The following is a 26,518-nucleotide window of genomic DNA, read 5'->3' on the forward strand; positions in this document are numbered from 1 at the left end:
AGAACTGAGACACTAAAGACATCAGTGATATTTTGATACTTTATTTTTAATTTAAATTTCATTATTTAAATTTTTTTTTAAATTTGGGTTTCCCTATCTGACCCAGGCTCAAAGTATAATATCCATTGAAACCTTGAAATTACTCTATTTTTCCAATCAGGGCTAGTTTCCTTCCTTTTAGGCAGTTTGGTAGCCCTCTGCTCCCGAGGACTCATCAAACTGATGGTGGCTCAGAAATGGCTTGAACACAGAATTCACAAACTCAAGTGATCCTTCAACCTCAGCCTTCCCAGAAGCAAGGACTAAAAGCATTTATTTAACCATCACACTGGGAGTTCACCTTTTAAATTAAAACAAAATAAACAAAAATTAGGCGGGTTCCAGCAAAATTAGATACAAAAGGGATACAAAATTCACTCAGAAATAAAAATTTGGGACTGAACTCTTAACTTTTTTGTTTTGTTTCTCCTTATTAGTCTCACTTAAGGAAAAAATGAATTGGATTTGATTTGGAACAAAGTATCCTAAGTACTGATTTCAAGATTTAACTTCCAAGTATTTTGGAATGAGACAGCAACAAGAATATGGCAATCAGAAAGTATTTGAATGACATGGGAGAGGGGGAAGCTTTCAAGTATTGCTAGGAAATTATCCCAATAGCTTTAAGCTTCAAAAGCAAATTTCTAAAACCTAAGTCATTCTTCACTACACACACATGGAAAATCTTTAGAATAACGTGAAAAAAATAAACTTTTATTTTAAAAATAAACATCTAAATTAAAAAAAAAAAAAGCAGAAAACCAATTTCTCTGCGAGGAAAGGTCTGTTTTAAATCTTGGAAGATCTCATCTGAATTTCAAAGGGCAGTAACAACAGGCAGTGTTAACTTACTAAGTCCCACAGTCCAAATAAAGAACAGGATATGACAGGAACACATCAGTAGATTTGGGGACTCTCCCAGAGTCCTTTCCCCACTGGCTCTTAATGTCTCTGTATAAGTCTTCACCTTACTATTTCAGCATTTTTTTGGAGTCATTTTGTCTCATTTTTGTTTTCACTTTTCTTTCATATCTCTTTTCAGCTCTGTATCTTTTTTTCCTTCTTCTGCATGTGGGTGCTTCTCTGTGTGTTTGTATATTTGTATACATATACATACTTGTATACATATGAATATGTACATATAGACACCGAGGGCTAGAGAGAGGAAGCTCTGTCCTTATTTCTTTACCTCCTATTTTCCATCTCCTGTTTCATCCATCCCATATACCTCCTTCTCTCTCAGGGGGATGAAGTGACTTACAAATTCCTATAGGTGCTGCTCTTGTGGTTGCTAAAAAGTCAACTTCTTACCTTCTGCGGAATGTTTTCCTCTCTTCCCCCCCTTTACTGAATGTTTTCTCTCTTCCCCTCTTTACAGTTCTCCATTCTGGACAGATTTCTGGGTCTGGAGTTAAGAAGACTCATCTTCCTAAGTTCAAATTGTCTAGCTTCAAACATTTATTAGCTGTGTGACCCTGGATAAGTTACTTAATCCTGTCTGCCTCAGTTTCTTAATCTGTAAAATTAGTTGAGAAAGAAATGGCAAACCACTCCAATATCTTTGCTAAGAAATCTTCAAATGGGGTCAGACATGACTGAAAAATAACTAAATGACAACAAAAGTTTTTATTGACAACCCTAAGGTGTAGAGTTGCTCCAAAATGAAGTATTTCCCATGTGGTGTCTAGAGAGTCAGCCCTTTCCTGTCAGAGCTACTCAGTCTTCATGACTCAGAGTAGCAATGGATGGCAAAGTCCAGGTTTGCTCCTTCATATCACAGTTCAGTTCCATGCTCTAGAATAAATCTAAACCTATTCCATTGCCACAGTTCAGTTCCATGCTGTTTTTCTAGACCCAAGACCATGTATTTGCTCATTGTCTCTCCAGAAAGCTGGAGTCAGGATCTTGATGGAGTCCATAGCTCTCCTCAGGAGGTTCAGTCTTGCATTGTTGTGACATCATTGGGAACTAGTGATTCCCAAAGGGAGGGTTATTTGGATAAGAGGATCAGTCTACTCTTTGGCCTGTGTCTATTCTCAGTTCTCTCTCTGGAGTTTTGATAGCCCTGCTGGGCTACCTCATTTAGCCTCAAGTCCAAGGGTAAGTTTAGAGCCATCATTAAAGCTAATACAGTCTTGATTCAAACATCCTCAACAAGTTATCAATGGGTGAATAGCTACCCAAATTAAAGATAATTTTTCTTCCATACCCCATTAAAGAGATGCCATCTATCATCTCAATGTAGAACTAATGAGGACATGCTTTCCATCAGGTGATATCTTCAGAGGCAGAACTGAGGCTTCTGCCTACAAACTTACTGATCTTGACCAAGTCTCTTCCTGGTCACAACACCTTCCAATCACCTTATGTCAGGTGGTGTCGTTTCCAAGAGACATTATTGTTGTAACAAAAAGTAGCAGCTGGGATTAGGATGGCACAGGAGATGTTTTAGAATACCCAAGCAGTTTTTGGAGCAAAGTATTCAAGTTCGTTGGTCTAAATAACAGTAATTTACAGGAGAGCAGAGACAAGATGTTTATACGTTGTCTCTGCACTAACACAAACAATTTGGCATATCACAAAATAAAAGGTCCATGTAGCCTGGAAAATGGAGTTATCTGGAGAAAAAATATGGCTATTTATAAAGAGTATTAAGGTATCATTCACAAAGCATCCTCTGTGTATTTGCTCCAAGACACTGCCTAACTTGCCCAGCCCTCCTCTCATTTTGCTCCTGAGAATGTCTGACACTGAACACTGACCTAAAGTTAGAAGGGTATGGGACAGCAATACGGTGATGCATGGAACAGGGTCCGAGTCCTTTGTGTTCCGCACTATAACCAGCGTGCTGTTTGTGGCTTATGGGAAACCTTAACTATTCAAAGTGCAGAGATGGGCTGGGCACCAGAAATGAGCTCCCACCCATGTTCTTCCTTCTCTCAAAGCCAAAACAAACTCATGCTGTTTTGATGGTGTCATCCCAAAGGATGTGTTTCCTCTTGCTATACTTGAGTTCCCCAAAATGGAAAACTATGGTTGATTCACCAACTTACTTGGAACCAATGGTTTCTTTAAAAAGAAGAGAACTGAGGATGGTTGGGAGAGGTTACTTTATGGAAAGGATTTCATCATAAAAAAAAAAAGTTGGAGGAAAATTTACCCCTCCCTGTTCCCCAAAAGAAGAAAGAAACAAAAATTCAGGAGCAGAAATAAATGTCTCTTTGATGATCTTGGATAGAAAGATGTAGACTTTCTTCCTCTTGCTTGGTCCTCACCTGAGAATTCCTGCATATTCATTCTGAACTCCAATTTGCCCACTGCTGGAAAGATAATCACCTTTGGCTCCATGGGTATTCAATGTCAATCATCTCACAGGATGTGCCATTGGCTATTCCTAAGGTTGCTGATGGGCTGGATTCTTTTGCCCAACCTGGAGGTTGTAGCAGTGCCCAACTGCTCCCTGGTTAGCCATTTGTCCATACAATTCATGCCATGCATGTGTAAAATCCTTATTAAACTGGAGAGGTACCTGGGATTCTTTCTTGGTGATCAGCCTCAAGCAATCAAGCAGGGATTGGAGAATTATTCCCTTTCAAGTGTATGTCCTCAAGAGGTTTGCAGTCTACTTGGAAAGAAGGACTATAGCACGTTAAACAATTAGAAAGTAATATAGGCATATAAGTTATGACTACACAGAAATAAGATGGATTTTCTTTAAAAAATATATAGATATTCATATAAATGAAGTGCTCTCCCTATCAAAGTAGTTACCCTAGGAGGTTTACTTTTATTAAATTTGTTATTATTCAAGGCTTTAAAATTATTATTATTAAGAAATTTTCTTGCCATCTGCTTTGTTTCCTCTTTTGAAGAACTGTGATATAGAAGATAGAGCACTGGACTCTGAGTTACAAAGACATAGATTTAAAGCCTATCTCAGATACTTCTGGGCTGTGTGACCCTGGACAAATCACTTAATCTCTCTGGGTCTCAGTTTCCCCATTTATAAAATAAAAGAGTTGAACTCAACGACCTCCAGGTTTTCTTCTGGCTCTAAATCTATGCTCCTCTGACCTATAATCCTACGCAGAATTTCTCTCTTTAGAAAAGTATGCTCATAACAGTCAAGAGCTTAAACCCAGATCCTGAAAGAGACATTTATTTCTGCTTCTAAATTTTGTTTCCTTCTTTTTGGGGGAGCAGGGAGGGGCAACTTTTCTTCCCAGCTATCTTATGATGGGATCTCCTGCACAAAGTAAACATATTGTGGAGGGAACATCTATAGCCACAATATTAAGTCAGTCAACAGAGCATCTAAGAGATAGAGATTATTGCTGTTTCTTTTTCCCTGTAGAAAACTACAAACCATGCTGATTATCCTGTAGGTTCCACTGCTGTTTGAGGAAATTCCTGTCTGATCCTTTCTCCTTGCCACCTGCATGCAGAATCGACCCTCAGGGAAAGAGGTAAATGAAAAATTTGGTGGTTTTGTTCAAAAATATATATATTGCTGTTCTAAAGTAACTGAAGGGTGGATTAACTTAGTTGGTTTTTAAAGGAAAAATTCCTAAGTATTAAGGAAAGGTAGGGAGTTATCTGAGGGAAGAATTTTAAGGACAAAGGCCAAACAAATTTCATGGGGTCAATAAAGAGAAATGGTTGAGGTCACAGCCTGGTTATATCAGACTCACAGTCTGGCTTAGACATTATCTAGAGGTGATTCTAGTTCACTCTTAACCTCTCCCAACTTCAGTTCTCTTATTTTTAAAATAGTGACATTACCTATTTCATTATTGTTGATGTTTGATTCTCTGTGAACCCATTTGGGGTTTTCTTGGCAAAGATGCTGGAATGGTTTGCTATTTCCTTCCCCAGCTCGTTTTACAGATGAGGAAACTAAGGTAAACAGAAGTAAATGACTTGGTCAACTAGTAAGTGATGAGGCTGAATTTGAACTCAGGTTTTCCTGATTGCAGGTCTAGCAGTCTCTCCACAATATTATTTAGCAGCCCAATATTGCCTATTAAGAGGCACTATGAATAAAGAACTGACCTCAAAGTTAAAGACATTGATTCTATACTGCCTTTGACACAAACTGGCTTCCTGACTCTAATCATATTTAACCTCTCAGTTCTGTAGGCAGCTTTATTAGACTTAATTTAGCTGCTGAACTCGTCACTGATCTACAATGAGAGAAAGCCCCTGCACCTGGGAGTTCCCTGTACTCATACAATCACAGGTTCAGTCCCTATTCCTGATACCACAGCACTGAAATCACAGGGTGGTTAGAGGGCTCAAATGTGTCTGTAAAGCACTTTGCAGGGTAGGTGAGAGGCAGCTGCTATTATCCAAATGGCTGCTCTCTCTGACCTTGGCAATGACACATTCCTGATAAGGAGTGATGGTTTTCAGCTCTGTCTATCGCAAACAAGGAATGATTTATTAAAGATCTTTGCACTTCTAATGCCGATAACAAAAGACAGGGGGGGGGGGGACTGTGAGGAAAGAGGGGGAAAATATCTCCCTCCTCTAGGAAGTGTACATACCTTGGAAATGCAATGGGAAACCCTGGCTTTTTTAAGCTATGGTCTTTACCAGGTCTCAGTTTGACTGAGGCAACAGCCAATCAGTAATTAGGGCTCAGTAAGCCATGGGACAGAGAATGGCTTCTTTTTTGGAGTCCAAACAAATCAATCTGGGAAGGGAAGACCCTCAGGGTTTCTGACCAAAACAGAAACAACTGCTATTTATGTTCACTAAGAGTTAATCAGGGCCCAAACACTGACGACGTGGGGCTTGGATTGGGACATTGCTGGCTAATCAATGAGATGAAGAGTGATTTAGATTTAAAGTGTGGTCCTAATCCATAAACCCCAAGGTATCTTGGTATCTTATCATATGATATATTTATCACATATATTATATATTTAGCATATCTCTCACACATATGAATATATCACATTTCATATATATCCCCTCTTATCATAAATCTATCATATATAATATATATATATATCATTCGAAATATTTATTACATATATATATGTGTGTCTGTGATTGTATATATGTCATATACCTGGCACTTCTGCTGCTGATTTTCTGAATCCAGGAGTCTGATAGTCCTTGGACCTCCAAATATCAGAGATTCTCAATATTTCCCTTCTGCAGAATTTAACAATTTAACAGAATTAACATTCACCATAGATCCCTAGGTCATAGAACATTGGATCTGGAAGGACCTCCCTTGGTCAGGACAGTGGACCTGCCATTTCTGTCCACATGTACATGGGTACAGTGAGACTCTTAACTACTTTCTCCAAACTATTCTTCTATAAAGAATCAGAACCCCTGACAACTGCTACCTAGAAAATAAAAAATTATATTTTCAATAGGAAAGTTTTAAGAGATGACCGTATATATATACATATATATACATATATATATATATACATACATATGTCTCAGAGGATCACACGTTTAGAGTTGGAAGAGACCTCAGAGGCCATCTAGTCAAGCTGCTCATTTTACAATTAATGAAAAGGAGGCCCAATGTCATACAGGTAGTGTTCAGCAGGTAGGATTTGAACCCAGGTCTTTTGACTCTTGACAAAGTCAATACTCTTTTTATTGTACTATATTATGTCAAAATGTTATTGAGGAGTAAAGATGATAAAATAATGTACATGAAAATTCTTTATAAACTATTAGGTGTTTGTTATGTAAAAATAAATATTAATTATTATTACTATAGAAGTTATGTTGGGAGCAATACAATATATTTCTGAAATGGCAACATAATTAATTAATACAGGTGCCATGTTGGATCTATAGAAGCCATGGTCGCAGCCCATTCCTCCTTCCTTCCTTCATCCCTCCATTTTCATCTCTAAAGTTGAAACACTGCTCTACCTTCCGTAGGGCAATTACACTCCCAAGCTCCCAGCAGAATTCAACCTTATCCTGGTTCCCTCACCTCATTCACTCCATAAAACATCTGCCAATAAATACCCTGGAGGCCAGAGACACAAATGTTTTCAAGATTGTAGAAACCATAAAATAATTCCAGGCCGTTTAAACTCTTTAATTTAAAGGATATTCACTTAAAAAAACAAAAACAAACAAACAAAAAACCCACAAGATTTGCTAAGTTCTCTGAGTATACCATCTTCTCAAAGCTGGGGATCATGTCTTTTGGTTCTTCTTGGCTGGCAGTTCTCAAAATGCAGATTCTTCTATCGTTCCTCCAGTAGTCCAAGTCCTTATCAGTGGGGAAGCTGGGAGGCACTTTCACATGGAATGGGACTAGTCCCACCACGGTTTTAGGGTGTGGGTCCACTATCCCATTGGATAGCTTCCTGGAAATAAAGGTTTCTGTCTCTGGCAGCTCCTAGAACTTATTTATCAGCTCTTCCCTGCTCACAAGAGAGGAATGGTGGTACCGGTCCCGAGAGGCAAAGTCTGCATTCTCCTTGGTGAGCTGAGTCATCTCCATGTCAACCTTGGCCAAGGATGGTGTCAAAATAATCTGCTTCTGAGGAGACTGCAGTCTCCTTCAATAAGAGGACCAAAAGAAGCACACAATCAGTCAAGAATATTAAAGAAATATTGGAATGGTCAGACTCAGTTACCTAAAGACAAAGGTGCTATTTCTATATTAGAAGGCTTGCCAAAACCTCCAAGGGAGACAGAAGTTTCCATATCGTTGAGGGGAGTTATTTACCAAAACAAAAAAATTTTAAAAACTAATTATCACAAAACCTTATTTAAAGCATTCTTTTACAGAGATTTGAGCTGTTTCTGAATTTATATATCTGGGAACTGCTGCCTGTCATCTCCAGGTATTCCTATCACAATATTAAAAAAGGGGTGCTATTGTATGGAAAAATCAGGTTCTACCCATCTAGCAGCTCCTGGCAGAAAAGAACAAGGAACAATGCTATTTGCCTTTTACTTAAGAGGAAAAAAGAAGAAAAACTATATCCTTTTGATTAGAGAGAACCCAAACAGAGGCCTTTATATAATCCTTTCTTTTTCTTTGTCCTTTGACACAAGTAAAAAGAGGAAGAACAGAATAAAACAGGCCAAAAAAATTTGTGCTTGCCCTTTGATTAGTGTTCAAGAGGCAGTCACAGGAGCTGTCCTCGTGGAACCCTGGGGGAGACAGGACAGCCCAATGAAGAGAGTGGATCCGAGGCTGAATTTGAATTCAGCACCATCTACTAGTCACAAACACCTAATGTGCAATCTAATATCTTTCTAACTAATTTTTTCCTTTGTCAGCTTATCCTAACTCTGATAAGTCTGTAACTTTGATTAAAAGGGTCCATTAGGGGACATTAGAAATTCTGAGTGCTTATAGTCAAATAAATTTAGAGCTTCTTGGTCTAAAAAGCCCATTTACCTTCTCATTCATCTTGTCACTTTTTGTTTCTTTGTTGGTTTATTCAATAAGCAGTGTTTGAATATCTACCTACTGTACTCAAGATACCAAATCATAATTCCTTTCATCTGTATAGTTTACAAAGCACTTATTTCGCCTTTACTTTGATTCTCATAAGGCAATTTCATTTGATTCTCCACTTCATAAGGCAGGCAGGCAGAGTGGGGAGTCAATTCTTTCTCCATTTTTATAGATGGGTAATCTATAAAAAAAGGAATTTTCTTGGCAAAGGTACTGGAATGGTTTGCCATTTCCTTCACCAGGGGATGAAGGCTTAAGTGATTTGCCAAGAATCACATATCTAGTATCTGAAGATGGATTTGAACTTGGATGCTCGTGATTCCAGACTCAGTGCCCTCTCCAGTAAGCCACCTAGCTACCTCTAATAAATAAATGTTTGTTTCCTTCCTTTGTTCAAAAGCTTGCCCGTAAGAATTTTCCATTTCACTGCTTAATAATGTTCTTGAGGCATACTGTTCCAATAAATAATCATATGTCTGACAAAAACATAAAAATATGTGGTTCTAGATTCAAGGCATTGGAAGAAAAAATATTTACTAATTCACAAAAATGTATCTTTTGTAGTTCTATGAGTCTGAAGAATCATTGCCACCTATTGAGAAATTAACTACATTTCAGGTACAGGGTATCTTGAGGATGAAGAAACCTCTTACAAGTGTTGCCTGTCATCTCCAAGTATTCCTATCACAATATTTAAAAAGTAAATTGTGAACTGATAACAAAGGTCATACCAGTCAATATATAAAGTGTGCTCTCTCTGTCTCTGTCTCTCTCTCACATACACACAAATAAAACACTTTACAAGTAAAACAATAGGTTAAGAAATCTCATCTGCACAGCTTTTAAGAATACAAGATAGGATGGCTTGCTTTTAATGGTATCTCCAAAAATGGAGATTGTGATCCTCACTTCTAACTCCTGATGAGAATTATAAAATTCTTAGAAACAAGTGGCTTCTATCCGCCACCTCCTGGAATTATTCAGTGAAAGATCTATCACTCTGAGATGGAGCAGTCAGGATTGCTTTGCTTCAAGGAAGTTTGAAAGCCACCAGTGCATTGGGGAACTAAAGAGAGATTATTCCAGTTGTAGGCAGATCTCCTTTTTGATCGCTATCCTCCTCCCTGTATATACACAAAAAAGCAATTCTAGGACAGTCGCTGAAAAGCTAGCAGATTGATGTGGATATGGCTAGAGTCACCATTTCAGAATACAGGGGGAATGTAAGATCTTGGATCTTGATGCTGAGTTCTATTTCAACCACAGGTGATGGTCATTTCTAAGAATAACCTCATTATATAAAATTATGCCTTTCTGGGTCATTACAAGGGAGATATTATATATAAAATCTAGAATGAAACTGAAAGAAGTTAAGCCCTGCCCCATTTCTGCCTTTGAAATTTGTGGATATCATCTACCTACAATGCATTTCTAATATATCCAATGCCATCTCTCTCAGAACTAAGATGTGGAAAAGGGTTGGTGGAAGTTACTTTATGTTGGTAATTCATGTTCTACAGAGCCTAAAATTGTGTTTTGACTGGAAAGCAATTCTAAATTCTCCCATTTTCAAACAAATAGTGGTTTATTTGTTACACATCTTTTCCTTCTCTCCCCATCTCCAGTTCTACCACTTTCTTCATACTGACCTCAGTCTTCCTTTCTTTCTCGATATCCTAAGTTTCTACATTGAAAATATTATGTGTAAAATCCTTTCCAGCTCTGTCACTATATCTTTCCAGTTAATTCAAATCCAGTCTATTCAAAATGGTGAAAATTCAAATGTCAAAAAATATTGGTATTACTTTCCTTGATTTCTTACCATATCTTTATCTCCTTTAGCTATCACTATCGTTTCCATAGTTTTATTTCATGACTTATATAAAGCATTAGCCTTTTATTAATTACAAACTTTTGTGTCACTATTATTAAAATAGTTTACTGTGTTAAAATATATGTATATAAATATGTGTGTATATACATATACATATATATATGCACATATATATGTATAGATAGATAGATAGATAGATAGATAGATAGATAGATAGGTAGGTAGATAGATAGATCGATCAAGCTCTGCTTAAGTGAGCCTAAGCTTGAAGCTTTGATTTCTCTTTGGTTACAAGAAAGAGAGCAGGAATCATTAGTTGGAGCTCCAGTTTTGCAAAAAGAGGATTTGTGGTACCTTGCCTTCTGGGGAGTAAGAAAGGATAAAAAGAATGTAAAATATTCCTGAAAGCTCACCTCCCCATGAGTCTTCTTAAATGAATCAGAAAAATGTTGGCTCCTCTTCCTTATCCAATCTAGTCTGGCAATGGAGCTTCCATGGTTTATGAGGGATTGTCACATCAACTCCAATAAGTACGCCTGACTACCATCCCCAGTATACCTTCAACAGTCTGCTATGATTATTCTTCAATTGATTAGTCATGTCTGACTTTCTGGGATCCTGTGGACTACACTGTCCATGGGGGTTTTCTTGGCAAAGATACTGGAACGTTTTGCCATTTTCTTCTCCAATGACTTGTCTAGAGTCACACAGATCTTTATAGATTGCCTCCAGGCAATGATTTGACAATAACTGAAGACTTAAGGATTCTAGCACTTCTCTGTTTATTTTGATTTCCTGCTTTCTTTCTGATGGCTATGTTTCTTTTCCCATAAGATCAAATGTTTGGCTACCCAAGTGTGTCCCTGTTAGTATACTCTAAATAAGAGCTTCTTGAACTTTTTCCACATGTGACTCCTTTTCACGCAAGAAATTTTTACATGACCCCAAGTATATAGGTTTGTAAAATAGGTAGGCAAAGCAAACATTTATTAATAATTATTCATAATTTTGCAACCCCTATATTCAATTACAAAACCCCATATGGGGCCATGAACCACAATTTAAGAAGCTGGTGTTTAGACTATAAATATTCATAGGGCAGAGTCTTTACTTAATCATTCTCCAGATAAATCAGTCAGCAAGGACCCACATGCAACTGGATTGAATTCAATAAATGTTTGTTAAACTCTTGCTATGTGCCACATATGTATGTATGTATGTAGAGGCTTAATATAAGCTGTTTTTCTTGATGACTGATAACTATGTAATGTGGCTTGAGTTCTATCACTATAAAATGAAGGGAGGTGGGCATAAGGGAGCAGGCTTATAATCCCTGCTCCTAAAGCTTACACCTGCTGAAGCTAGTGGATCAATTGAGTTTGGGAGTTCTGAGCTATAGTACAGCTGAAGACAAGCTGGTGTCCACATTAAGTCTAGCACCAATATGGTGAACAGCTAGGAGCTGGGGAGATGCAGAGGGGAGGAGAGGCTACTAGGCTGCCTAAGGAGGAGTAAATTAATACAGGACAGAAAAACAGAGCAAGTTAAAAGGTTTTGCTGAAACTCCCTAGGAACAGGGCTGTGGGCCATCATTGCATTTATAGCCTGGGCAAGAGAGAGGGATCCAGTCTCAAAAAAAAAAAAGGTGGAGGATAATAAAGAGGAGTACAGGGCTAGACTACATTGACTTTCAAGATTTTCAACCAACATCCTAGGAGTCTCAGGATGGTGGCTTCTGAGGAGAGAGACATTGGCACTCTGTCCCTATACCTAGATTGGAAACCTTCAGGTAGAAGCAGTATATTGCATTTGCCAAGGCAAAACAAAATTTAAAAAACTAGAAGAAGGAAGGATAGAGGAAATAAAGAGAGAAAAAAATCCTGAATCCCTTAATAGGCTATCAAAGGTCAAATTCACTTATCCTGATTCACATCCAAGTCCGACTTGGATGGGGGCAATTTCTCTGCATCCCAGAACCCAGAAATGCCATCTACCCATAGCAGAAATACTAAAATTTTATACCAACCTGAATGAGGGAATAAGAAGAGACTTCATCCATCTGAAAAGGCTAAAATTGGAAGCAGCTCCTGCAGAGTCAGACAGATAGACAGATACAAGCAGAGTTTTGACAAAAGTTCTTTGTGGTTAACCACCCAAGTTATCAAAATACCCTACATCATTTTAACCTCTATTACAAGCCAGTCAACTGGCATTTATTAAGAACCTACTGTGTGTCAAAGGTGGGTTGTAAGATTTAAGAAATGTAAGAAATTTCTGGGAATTTTCCTGTAAGCTTTAACTCAGTAGGGTGATGATCCAAAAATCAAGAAAAACCTGCTTTTCAAAATTAAAATGTGTATGTGTGCATGTGTTGTGTGTGAAGTCTTTAAAGGTTTATAAAAATGAAAAATGGATGGTAGGAAGAGAAGTAAAAAGGCTGGGAAAGTATAAATGACAATTTTCACTAATCCTTTACAAAACAATCTTTAAGCCTTATAATGGTGGGATCTGTATGTACATTATATAGCTTCTTTTTGTATTCACATTATTTATCCTTTCCACCTTTTACTATGGTAACAAAAATCATACTGGTATGGTTTCTAGAAAGGGGAAATCAACTTACTTCCCTAAGGACCAAATCACCATCCCTATGGCTCTCCAGATTATAATTCTATTCCCTGGCAATCATAGGCAAGTGTATCTCACTTTTGTGTTTGCATTCTCAGGGCTTTGTATAGTGTCTGGATTATTTATTCATTCATTCCTATCTCAAAGCTGAAGTCTAAAGCTGATATTAAGATTAATTATTTGGATAGTCTTGAAATTATGTAAATTCACCAATCAACCTTCAATATCTGTTCAGGAAGTTAATAGTTGCTGTCTAGAATTCAGAAAGATAGCTGGCAAAGTTCAACTTATTTTAGCTATTTGGTTGATGTTGACCTAAAATATGATCATAGTATGTCTTACAGGTATCATTTTTGGTATCTATCAAATACTTTTGCTTAAAGTGGAAATTAGTTCATTTTAGAATTTAGCAATAACATACATAACTATAAAGATTGTCATTTCTGTGTTAAAGTCTTCAGAGTAAATTTGTTGGATAAATCTAAGGTGCAGTAAACTTTTACTAATTATGATTTCAGTGATTTTTGCAATTTAAAAAGGGTCAGAATTAAAATTTACCTCTGAACTACCTTTTAAAAATAGGGTTCTCTAATGCAAATTAAAACAACTATGAGGTGCTACCTTATACCTATCAGATTAGCTAATATGACAGAAAAAGAAAGTAATAAATGTTGGAGGAGAGGTGGGAAAACTGAGACACTAATGTATTATTAGTAGAGTTGTGAATTGATCCAATCATTCTGAAGAACAATTTGGAATTTTGTCCAAATGTTATAAAATTGTGCAAACCCTTTGATCCTGCAATACTGCTACTAAATCTGTATCTCAAAGAGATTATAAAAAAGGGGAAAGGATCCACATGTACAAAAATATTTATAGCATCGCTTTTGTGGTGGCAAAGAATTAGAAATTGAGGGGATACCCATCAATTGGGGAATGACTGAATAAGTTGTAGTATATTAATGTAATGAAATAATTGTTCTATAAGAAATGATGAGCTGGCAGATTTCAGAAAAATCTGGAAAGACTTATATGAACTGATCCTGAGTGAAGTTAGCAGAACCAGGAGAACATTGTATACAGTAACAGTAACATTGTGTGATGGTCAACTATGATTAACTTGGTTCTTCTCAGTAATATAATCATCTAACACTATTCCAAAAGCCTTGGCATGGAAAATGCCATGCACATCCAGAGAAAGAACTGATGGAGTCTGAATGCAGATTGGAGCATACTATTTTTACTTCTTAAATTTTTGTTTCTTTTTGTAGTTTTTCCCTTTTACAACATGACTAATATGGAAATGTTTTTTTAACATGATTACACATCTATAGCCTGTAACAGATTGCTTTCTGTCTTGGGAAGGGAGGTGGGATGAGAGAGAAGGAGGAAAATTTAGAACTCAAAATCTTACAAAAATGAGTATTAAAAACTATATTTACATGTAACTGGAAAAATTGAAATACTATTTAATGCAAAAAATAAATTGCTAATTTAAAAATAGGATTATCTAAGTTAATACTAATAAACATAAAGATTGTTGGGGAAAGACTTGGGGTGGACTAGGATATTTAAAATACTGGAGAAAAATACTGCTTCTTGGAACATTAGGAAGCACCACTGATATACTAATAATTGTAATGCTAATTTTTAAACCACTCTATATGCTAAGGAAGATTCCCTAAGGACTTCTAGATAAAATGCCTTTGGTGACACTGAATTATTGTTCATAATTAAAAGTTTTTCAATTAAAAAGTACTCTATAATCAGACGACTCACCACTTCTCATTAGCTTCCTCCCACAAACCCTCTGAGTCAATGAGATTTTATTTTATTATTTAACTAATGTCTTTACTGCTTGATTAAAAATAATTATGTTATCCCCATAATTATGCTCCAAAAGATTTAGTGCTTTGCCCCATTAACTTCATTTTGAATTCTGGAATCATTGGTTTGTTGAAAAGGGTCTTCTTAATGTCTTTCTTCTAGTGAATGTTTCCATAGGTATCATCTCATGAGCATGGTTCCTTTAATGGGCCAGTTAGCTTTGGGATAAGATAAAATTTATCCTATGGTCAAAGACTACATCCTTGATACTGGTCTCAGGGGGTTCTGAATGAGACAAGATCACTTCAGTCTAAAGCCAGTCCTATTATTGTAAAAAAATAATAATAATTCATAGAGACACTTTGCCTTGTGTTCCAATATTCCTATTCCCAGAATGCCTCAATCTCAAGGTCTCCCAGACCTCAAGTCCGTAGATTAGTGGCAATAATCAGTGGAGCTCTCTATCAGTTCTGGAATGTGCTGGTTATATATTGCCTCCCACATCCTCTCCCAGGCCTGTAACTTGCCAGTCTCTGAGTATTCAGATAAAGCCCTGCTCCTTCTCTGAATTGAGACTATTCCACATAATATATTCTTTATAACAAAATATCATCAATAATGATGGGTGAGAACTTTAAAATATAGCTTGGGGTCAAGGTGAGATCATCATAGCAAATGTTAGTGAAATTCAAATCAGGACAGGTCTGGCTCGTTAGGGACAGAATTTACCTTCTGTGTGATGAGGAAGAAGTTTATTATCACCAGTTTTTTACAATATTTCCAGGTGCGGAAGTTCCAGGTAGATAGCAGGAGCTGATATGTTATATGCTCAAGAGCTCTCCGAGAACATGGGATTGCTCAAATACCTGTCTTTATGCCCCTTGGAGTGCTCATGGGACACAGTAAGTTAATATCTTCTAGCTCTTCAAATAATCTGGGGCCAATCAATCAAGTCTGTTGCCAGTCAGAGAGTTTAAGAGCAAAAATGAAAATAAATATGCTAAAGCTAAGGAAACCAAAAAAATGCAGGGAACATTTTGTCCAAACTCAAGCTGGTACCTGGAAACTGGAGCCTTTTTTGCTTCCAGAGGTAAAAGTACTCAGCCACAAATAACAAATGACCTCCCACATGGTCCCAGATTGGCCCTGCTGACTCAATCACCTGTAAATGGGGACATGTATGACCCTATCTGACATACGTGTGATGGGTGTTGACAGGACCACTTGAGTTTGAAGAACATTTGGGGGGGTATGAAATCAAGTGACTTAATCATTCAAAGGCTTAGCTGAAATCTGGGCTGTTGGCCTCTTGCAGAAACCAATCTGTTCTTCACACCCCCTCACCATCTCTTCAGTCCCTACTCTTCCTATAGTGGAGGACTATTACTTATTTCTACTTGGCAAATCCCAAGGTAGCCAAGAGTGGAACTGGTTCCTGCCTCCACAGGAAGCCTGCAAAAGCTCCCAAAAGATGGGAGACAAAGGACTTTTCCAAATTAGGTTCCTTTCTTATGGCTGTCTATACCTTGTCCAGATTTCTCCCTGGAGTTCTTACTTCCTGTGGCCAAGGCTGCTTCTCAAACAGCCTCCCTGCTTTTTTTTTACATACATACATACATACATACATACATACGTACATACATATATATATATATATATATATGTATAATATTGTTCCTATTATTCTTGCAGATTTTAGTTTGTGATCCTTTAGATGGAAACTTTTTTCCACTCAATTTTCCATTTTACTGGTTTGCTGTGGATTCCTAGAAATTTCTAACCTGCAACTAACTGCACCCGAGTCAAGGGATCTTTTTTGCACCTATGTTCCAATTAAATGAACTAATGAGTATGAGGTCTATTAAATATTCACAAGCCCTTTTTAATGAAGGACTTCTAAATTACATTGGAGGTTCTTAACTTTTTCCGTGTCAAAGTCCCCTTTTTGGCAGTTTGGGGTAGCCTGTGGACCTCTTAGCAGAACGTTTTTAAATGCATAAAATAAAACATACAGGATTACAAAAGAAACCAAATATATTGAAATAGTTATCAAAGTGTTTAAAAAAAACTAATTTCATGAATGCCAAGTTAAAAATACCTGGTAGAAGAAAAAAGGCAGAAGGGTGCCTACTTACCAGGGTGAAGGCCAGGGCTGACTTGGCCTATGTAGAAATAAAGAACGACAGCAACTCCTATGTCAACCAAAGCATAGATCCATTGAATCACAAACATGATGGTGAGGGACCCGACGGCCTGTTGGTAAGCAATGCATGGTGCTGTGAACAAATAATCCTATGGGATCCCACATGACAAGGAAGCCTCAGTCCTGTTGTCTTAAGTAATGGCCCATTTGTCCAAACTCTATGGATAGTAAAGGTGGAAGTGAAAGCTTGTATAATGAAATAGCCCCTTGATGAAAACTCTTCATTTAGGTCAATAATTTCTTTTTTTTTTTTTTCAGGCCAATAATTTCAACTCAATGAAGCTAACAATAATCAAATAAACATTTATTAAGGGCCAATTATATGCAAGACACAGAACCGCTTATTAAAACAACTTTACTTCTTTTCTATAGAAATGCTACCCATACCTTTAGCCCAGTTCATGAACAACCTTTTTTTTTTTTTTAACAAATGAGAAAACTGAAGCCCAATGAAATTTTAACTTCCATAGCTGTGCACATACTTATACTCTTTCTCCTTCTAATTAATAACAACAATAATAACAATCTGCTTGCAATATGGCCCTGCTGAAGCTCATCTAAATTATAATATGACAGTCTGACAAATTGTGTTCCTGGGAACTAATAACAGTAAGAATGATGAGAGAGGGGGAAGGCTCCCTTGCCTTTCATTTAGGCCTGGATTCGTGGAACCCCACCCCCTTACATCCTGATCTGGACCCCAGGGCCAAATGAGGTCAATGTACAGTTACTCACCCCAAACAGGGAGACCCACGGGTTGCACAATTGAGTGTAGAAGGAAACTGGTCTCCTCTTGACATCCTGTTCCTGGAAACTGAGCTTTGGGAAAGAATCTGGAGAGAGGACAAACCCAATCCTGAGTTCAATTGTGTTAGGTTACCAAGCCCTCTTCTATTTTTACAAGCAAGCTCCTCCACCCTTCTCCCAGGTTCAGTACAAGCTACAAACCCCACCTCCTCTTCTCATCAGACAATATTGCATTGGTAAATTTCTCTCCCTTTTCCAGACCTTTTTAGATCTTTTCAAAGGTATAGAATAGGAATTAATAAGTCTACTTTAGAAACTTCAGTCAAAAATCACTCAATAATCCCAGGGTAGTTTGTTTTTTGTGCTAAAAGCTTTGTAACACTTCTTTCCAAAAGCAACATCACTCTGATTTAGGATGTTTAGGGGAAGAGTACTGAAGTCTAAGTCCTTTTCTTCCTCACTGGGCTAAGAAATGTCACTTTATATGAATGAGGCCGTAAACATTATGTTCTTGGTACTGACAAATGCATAAGAATAGTTTGATATAGTGAAAAAACATGTGGAATGGCAGGTCTAAATTCTAGGGACAGTTGTCTTACTTATTAGCTACACGTTTTTTTCCGTGGAGAGACCTGTAAGTTCATCTGTTCTCAATGTGGAAATTCCCTCCTCCAATATAAATCTACAGTTCTCCTATAACGGATCATCTTAAACACTTACCCAGTTCCACAAGCGATTAAGTGACTTGCTGTGGTCACAGAGCTAGTGTGTCAGTGTTAGAGCTAGAATCTGAAGGTCAGAACTCTATCCACCAGGCACACAGCCTGACATGCATGACCTTGTTATGGGAAAATGAGAAAAGCAAATACCAGCTCTTACTCATCCATGCACTCATTAAGCATTCAATATTAATGTAGCTAGGGCTAAGTTTTCTTTTCTGTAAGATGAATCTCTGAAGTTCCTCTTGGATCACCATACTATGATCCTATTAATGTCATTATAATCATTTGGAAATGTTTAAAGCCAGTGGAAAGTTCACAGCAGCTCCTATGACTACTCCCTACATGCCCTCTCCCATTTCTTATTCTAGAAGGTTTTATTCTCAGCAATCTGTAACTTTCAAGACAGGAGGAACCTGGTTAATGGAAACCTACAAATCTTATTTAAGAGATGTTTCATTCCCTAGTCCTCTACTTCATGAATCCCTCAACAAATGATAGACATCTCTGTGGCACTGATAACTTTTCAAAGTGCATTGGCATTTGTTATCTCATTTACACTCTTAATTCTCATGTAACAAATGAAGAAATTCTCTCCTCTCCTTTCCCTTTCTCCTTCCCTCCCTCTCCCTGAAACTTTCTCCCCTCTGTTAATCTATTTCCTAATTCCCACCTAATTCTTTGCTTCTGTCTCTGTTTCCTCTCTGTCCCTCTTGTTCCCTTCCTCCCTCCTTCCCCCTTCCCTTCCTCTCTCCTCTCTCCTCTCTTCTCTCCCTCTCCCTCTTCCTCTTTCTCTCTGTCTCTTTCTTTCTCTCTCTCTCTGTTTCTCTCTCTTCCTCTCTCTCTCTCTCTGTTTCTCTCTCTGTGTTTCTCTCTATCTCTTTCTCTCTCTCTGTTTCTCTCTCTCTGTTTCTCTCTCTCTGTTTCTCTCTCTCTGTCTCTGTCTCTCTCTCTCTCTCCCTCTCTCTCTCTCTCTCTCTCTCTCTCTCTCTCTCTCTCTCTCTCTCTCCCTCTCTCTCTCTCTGTCTCTCTCTGTCTCTGGCTCTCTCTCTCTCTCTCTCTCTCTCTCACACACACACACACACACACACACACACACACACACACACACACACACACATCCCAAAGGAAAAAATCATAATACAGAGACATCTTAACCTTGTCAAAATCTTTTAGTTAATGGCAGAGTTGGGACTATAAACTAAGTTTCTTAGCTCAAAGCCCTCATTTTCTGTATCCTTGGTTTTCCCCACTAGACTAAATGCCTTTGCCTAAGTACCTGGTCCCCATGTTTGTCTTTTGTTCTCCAAGAGGACCAATGATATAAGAGAAGTGATTCCATTACCTGCAAATGAACTGGATTTAAGGGAGGAGTGCTGTGCAAAGTTACCAGCCTCACTTTCCCCTCCAGAGCCATTTGGGGCCAGTGGCAAGACATAAATCAGGACAACTAGAGCTGGCCCTGATTGCAGTGGGACACCTTGACCTTTTTAAGCTAAGGTTTTTCCCAGTTCTCAGTTTGTCTAAGGCAAAATTCAACCAGTGATTAAGGCTAGGTAAGAAATGAGGAAAAAAAAAACCTTCAAAATTTATCTACTTTAAAAAAAATAATCTGGAAGGGAAAGACCCTCAGGAATCCAATATGATCCAGTAGAAAGAATTTTGACTCTAAAATCAAGAGAACTTGAGTTCAAATTCTACTGCTGATGCTTCCTGCCTATGTAATCAAGAAAGTGACTTGATCTCTCTGGTCCTCACTTTTCTTGTGTGTAAAAATTAGATTATCTGACCTCTGGTGTCCATCTCTAAACCATGATCTTCTGATTCCATCTACTAAGGATATAGCAGAAGTTTTTGAAGAGGATTTTCATGATCTGGTATGGGCTCAATTTCCAAAATATTTTAAAATTTAATTATATTTTGTTGATGCTTTTTAATCTCTGCATTCCAATCATTTCCCATCCTTTTCTTCCAATTCAAAAATATTTTGTAACAAAGAAAAATAATTCATCAAAAACATCTGATAAACCAACATTATCTGACAATGTTTCTATGTTAGTGTCCTACCTCTCCAAGGGGAAGAAGGGGGTATGGCTCATTACCTCTTCTTTGGGACCTTCACTGGCTTTTTCCATTACTCAGAGTTCAACTTCCTTTAAGTGATTTTCATTTTCATTATCTTTGTTATTATACTTATTGATCTGTTAGTTCTGTTTATTAGCTTTGCATCAATTCATCCAAATCTTTCCATGTTTCTCATTCCCTCATATTCATAATTTCTACCTGTATAAGATTTAATTACATTCACATACCATAATTTCATTTGCTATTCTTCAATCATCAGACACTCACTTTTTTATAGTTCTTTTCTATTAAAAAGAATATTTCTTTCTTCTTTCAACATTTTCATATATATTGGTCCTTTCTTTCTCTCTGACTTCCTTTGGGTATATATGATCAACGGTGGCATTTCTTGGTTACTAGGTACAGACTTTTGGGCATTTATATAATTCAAATTGAAATCCAGACTGGGATTTCAAAGCTCCACTAAGAACGCAACAAAGTATATTTCCATAATCCTACTATTTCTTATTCCCAACTTTTTTTCATGCTGATTAATATGCAAAGAATGATGTACAACTTTAATATAATTTTCATTATTTATTTATTATGGGCTTATTCAAACCAAAGTCTTTAAGAATTTATTTTACTTGCTAATTAACTGTGACAGAAATCAAAAGATATATGTTTGAAGGATAACAGTTTCTTCCCCTCTTCCCTGATTCCTGAATAGGTATCCAGGTGAGACCCTGGGCATCTGAGATAAGTCTGATCAAATCAACTTGCTCAGAGATGTGGAAAGCCTATGGAACTGGATTTTTTTTTCTCTCTAAGCTTGTCAATTGACACAGAGAAATAACCTTTTTTGTCTATTGTAAAACTTTGTTATGTTACATTGAAATATCTTTTAAATATGTGTTTTGTTTTGATGTCTTTCAAAGGAAGAGGTCTGCAACAGAAGCAGCAGGGCATAAAACATATGAGACTGGCAGAGGTTGATAAAGAAACCAAATGTATGCTGCCTGCATGCTCATTTAAAGTTATCTGATGGAAGGGAAAGATTAGGCTTGGTTAGTAACACTACCTGCCTAACTGTCAGAAAAATTGTTACTAAGGAAAAGGTCATAATGTTTTTGTAAGTTTGTTGACAATATACATGCATATAATACACATATACATAAAATAATATATAAGATATATAATACACACAAAACATGCGTGTATTTATATATGCATATGTGTTTACACATATGTTTGTATACATTCAAATACACACATATATATATATGTGTATGTGTGTGTAGATAATTTTTTTTAAATTGTACTTTGTCATGAGAATCCAAGGAAAACTTGGAAAGGCATGTCATCTTTCCATGAGAAATTTAAGGTTGTCAAATTAATATTTTGTCTGTTGGAGTAAAACAAATCAAAGGCTGGAGAAAAGCTATCTATAGGAAAGGGTAAACTCAAGCAGCCCTGAAACCTTCAGTCCCTAAAGTATGCCTCAATAACATCAGATGGGCAGATTATTTATATATAATAAATATATTATTTAAGAAAAGGCTCAAAATGAACTAAAAATTCATGCTCTGTTCAGTTCTGAAAGAAGACAAAGATTAGATAAAATAATGGTTTTAAAAATATTAAAACTACTGAATTGCACTAGAGATATTTTTGTTTCTTTAAATCTTGCTCTAAATTCTGCATCAATTCCTAAAATACTATAATTAGGGCCTAGTTAGCAGTTAGTTCACCAAAAATTCTATTTTTGATGGAAAAAAAGTATAATCCAGTGAGAAAACATAAAGGAGAACAATGTGTGATAAGGCCCCCAAAAGAGAATGGAACTAGGTTGTTAGGGGTTTTAAATGCCAAACAGAAGAGTTTGTATTTAATTGTAGATTTAACAAAAGAGTCACTCCAGTGGCTAGAACACTGAGCTGTGTGATCCTGAGCAAGTCACTTAATTCTGCAAATGGCAAATCACTCCAGGGTCTTTGCCAATACCTCAAATGGGGCCATAAAGGGTAGGATTCGACTGAAACATGACTAAACAAACTGTCTGTCTCTGTCTGCCTCTCAAAGAGTCTCCACTATAACCCCTTTTCTCCTCAACCTGCTCATCTTCCAAAAGAACTTGTCACCATGGTAAGAACATTAACCGTACAATCAGATGACTGGAATTCAAATCCTGCCTCTATACTTACTCTTGTTGTGTGACTATGGGCTAATCACTTCTCCCAGACCTGCTCCTCACCTCAAAAGCTAGTGTGCTGGGTTAAATGTCCTGAGTTGTTTTTGTTATTGTGGTGGTTTTAGTTCTAGAGCACTAAAACAATGAAGGTCCTTATGAATGCTTTCCCCTCCAAAGGAAGGTGTTAGTGATCATGACACAAAAGCATTATTAAACCTGGCGTCAGGTGCACCTGAACAAAGCAAAGCTGCTTAGTAGGAACAGAAACTGCTCCAGAAGGGGAGGTCCAAATCCCTCTCTAAAAATCTTACCTTGTCTTCCAGGTCCAAGAGGCTGCTGACTTTCACAAGTCAAGTGGTCTTTATGGTCCTTCTTAGTCCGGGATGAGCACACGCTCCCTTCTCCCAAGAAATTCTGCTGAGTGGAATGATGTTCCCATTCCTCTGAGGAAGAGACAGTCCCCATTCCAGAGTATGTGGGAGAGGATGGAAAAGCAGGGGAGTTGAGGTCCAAGAGGAAGCTCTCCTGGAGAATTTCCTTAGTTGCTTTTTGGTGTTTCACCTTCTTCCTCTCCTTGATCCCATCCCTCTCTCCTTTACTAGGGCCATTCTGGCTGAACTTGGTGAGGTGCAAAAGCTGATCCATGTCTTTGGTGAACTCCAATAAGGTGCCCTCAGGGCTGGCCTGGAAGGTGCTTTCAGAGCCATAGCTGGGCCCTTTGTCCAGCACCAAGTGCTCAGAACAAGAAGCCCTAGAGCTTTCCTTCCTTCCCATATCAAGCCTCTGGTTGAGGTTGCAGTGACTCATAGACAAGGAGAAGTAAGAATAATCTATAGCAATATAAGTAAGCATGAAGTTGATGGTGACAATAGGAGCCAGAACATTGACTTGACCCACGAAGATGAATGCCATGGTTACCAGGCTGGTTAAGCAAATGGCAGCCACAGGTGTTTTATTGCATCCTCTCTGCAACAAGAAGAAGAATCTAATCACATTTCAGGTGTTACCTCCTACAGGACACCCCTCTCTTGGTTCCTCTAGTTTCCTCCCTCTTGAAATTGCTTTGTAGTATAGAATTATAGAGGCTGTATGGTATAGCAGATAGGAATCAATAAGACTTGGACTTAAGTCCTGCCTCTGATACATACTGACTATGTGATTCTGAGTAGAGCTAACTTCTCAGTATTTCTGAGAACTCTCTTAGACTGTAACTTGTAGATATAATGCTGATATGAATTTATAGAAGGAATTTATTCAACCAGAAATTTTCTATGCTCAAGCTCCTGTCACTATTGTAAGATTATAGATCTAGAGCTGGGAAGGAACTCAGAGGTCATGTAATCTAATCATCTCATTAATAGATGAGGAAACTGAGACCCAGAGAAGTTTAGTCATTCACCCATGGCTTCAGGGGTCATCATCTACATCTAAAAAGGAACTCAAAACCAGGTTCTCTAACATCAGGATTAGTATGCTTTCCTTTATGCCTAGTAATAGGATCTCTTTTGTATTTACTTATCTGTGTACATTGCAGTCCTCAAAGGAATATAAGCTTCCTGAGGGCAATTTTTTGTCTTTCTATCCCCAATATCTACAGTGCCATGCACATAGAAGGCATTTGATAAGCTTTTAGGAAATTGAATTAATGCAAAAGAGAAACATATTTCTACCACATTTTTATTTCACCCAAATCTTCTTTCCTGATAAAATCTTAGGAGATATAGAAGGAAAATAATTATCCTTCCCTTATTACAAATGGGAAAATTGAGGAGAATAAGAACTCATTACAGAAATATGACCCATTTGTTGTTGTTACCCATCCCTTGTTCTCATGGAGGACCAATAACCAATTGGACTCATCGAGGTTCTCATGGAAGACCAATCATAAGGGTAATGTCTTGACTTGCATGTGAGTTGGACCCATTTAGAAGTTCTAATCTGAACAGTGCCTTTTCACCTTACCTGGTAGAGAGGAAAAAGAAACAATAAATGTGAACTACTAATGTACTTGCATTTCCTACAGTAGGAATGTATATTCATATTTGTTCTGATCAGTTTTCCCATTTGCAAAATGATGAAGCTAGATCACATGATTTCTTAAGATTATTTATTGTCCTAATGTTTCATGAGCCTTCAATGAAACTGTTGACTAATGAAGTCAAGATGACTGGGATCTTTTTTTGTACTCTTTTAGATTAGAAAGTACAAAGAGATCATTCAACAGTTTTTAAGTTAGTAATATGCCAGCAAATGAGTGGTATTATTTTGGTGATGGCCTTATGGTCCAAACAGGCAAGTTTCCCATACACATGGCTAACTAAGATGGCAGATTAATATCTACTCAACTAGATTTAGAACAACCGAATTCTAACAGATCTAAACATAATGAAAAATTAGTTATAAAAGGATTTGGGGTAAAATCTGAACCTGTAAAGTATTTCCCATTTTTTAAAATAATATTTTCCTTCAATTATAAAACAATTTTAACATTTAAAAATAAACTCTGAATTCCAAATTTTCTTCCTTCCCTCTTCCTTCCATTAAATGGTAAACAATCTGATAAAGGTTATATATGTGTATCATATAAAAATATATTTCCATATTAGTCATTTTGTGGAAGAAAACTAGAAAAAAACTAAGGAAGGCAGGAAGGAAGGAAGGAAGGAAGGAAGAAAAGAAGGAAGGAAGGAGGGAAAGAGGAAGGGAAGGAAGGAGGGAGGGAAGTAAGGATGGAGGTAAGGAAGATGGTAAGGAAGGAGGGAGAAAAGGAAGGAAGGAAGGAAGGAAGGAAAGAGGGAGGGAAGGAGGGAAGGAAGGAAGAAAGGAAGGAAGGAAGAAGGGAAAGAAGAAAGGAAGAAGGGAAGGAAGGAAGGAAGGAAAGAAAGAAAGAAAGGAGAAAGGAAGGAGGGAATGAGGGAAGGAAGGAAGAAGGGAAGGAGGAAAGGAGGGAAGAAGGGAAGGAAGGAGGGAAGGAAGGAAGGAAGAAAGGAAGGAGGGAAGAAGGGAAGGAAGGAAGGAAGGAAGGAAGGAAGGAAGGAAGGAAGGAAGGAAGGAAGGAAGGAAGGAAGGAAGGAAAGAAGGAAGGAAGGAGAGAAAGGAAGAAAGGAAGGAGGGAGGGAAGGAGTGAAGAAAGGAAAAAGGGAAGGAGGGATGGAAGGAAGGAGGGAAGGAGGGAAGGAAGGAAGGAGGGAAGGAGGGAAGGAAGGAAGGAAGCAGAAAAAGAGAGAGAGATTATACTTCAGTCTATAATCAGACTCCTAGTTTTCATCATGAGTCCTCTGAGACTGCGCTGAGAATAGCTAAGTCATTCACAGTTGATTATCATACAATATTGCTGATACTGTATACACTGTTCTGGTTCTACCCACTTCACTCAGCATCAATTTATGCTAATCTTTCCAGTTTTTTCTGAGGTTATGCTGCTTGTAATTTCTTATAGCACAGTAATATATCACAAATTGCTCTCCAAAATGGTTGAATCAGTTCACAACTCCACTGAGAGTGCATTAGAATCCCACTTTTCCCCCATCCCCTCCAACATTTATCATTTTCTTTTTTTGCTGTGTTAGCCAGTCTGATAAGTATGAGGTGGTACTTAAGACTTGTTTTAATTTGCTTTTCTCTAATCAATAATTATTTAAAGCCTTTTTTTCATATGACTATAGATGGCTTTGATTTCTTGATCTGAAAACTGCCTGTTCATATCATTTGGCTATTTGTCAATTGGGGAATACAAATCATTCTTAACAAATTTTCTCAGTTCCCTATATATTTGAGAAATGAAGCCTTTATTAGAAATAATTGT

General features: G+C 37.5%; 1 protein-coding gene across 5 annotated transcripts in view; it reads right to left on the bottom strand.

The window, feature by feature from the left end:
• Nucleotides 1-7,099: 7,099 nt before the first annotated feature.
• SLC12A8 (solute carrier family 12 member 8) overlaps nucleotides 7,100-26,518 on the bottom strand; it is a 161,108-nt gene continuing 141,689 nt past the window's right edge. For all 5 annotated transcript variants that reach the window (XM_074301455.1, XM_074301456.1, XM_074301452.1 and 2 more), the window contains 5 exons: nucleotides 23,025-23,679; nucleotides 17,728-17,825; nucleotides 16,925-17,042; nucleotides 12,361-12,421; nucleotides 7,100-7,589 (listed from right to left, as the gene is read on the bottom strand). In XM_074301455.1, the coding sequence (XP_074157556.1) occupies nucleotides 7,427-7,589; nucleotides 12,361-12,421; nucleotides 16,925-17,042; nucleotides 17,728-17,825; nucleotides 23,025-23,679 (1,095 nt within the window). In that variant the 3' untranslated portion in view covers nucleotides 7,100-7,426. The remainder of the gene's footprint in view (nucleotides 7,590-12,360; nucleotides 12,422-16,924; nucleotides 17,043-17,727; nucleotides 17,826-23,024; nucleotides 23,680-26,518) is intronic.

The sequence above is a fragment of the Sminthopsis crassicaudata genome, chromosome 3 (genome assembly GCF_048593235.1).
Source record: "Sminthopsis crassicaudata isolate SCR6 chromosome 3, ASM4859323v1, whole genome shotgun sequence".
NCBI lineage: Eukaryota > Metazoa > Chordata > Mammalia > Dasyuromorphia > Dasyuridae > Sminthopsis > Sminthopsis crassicaudata.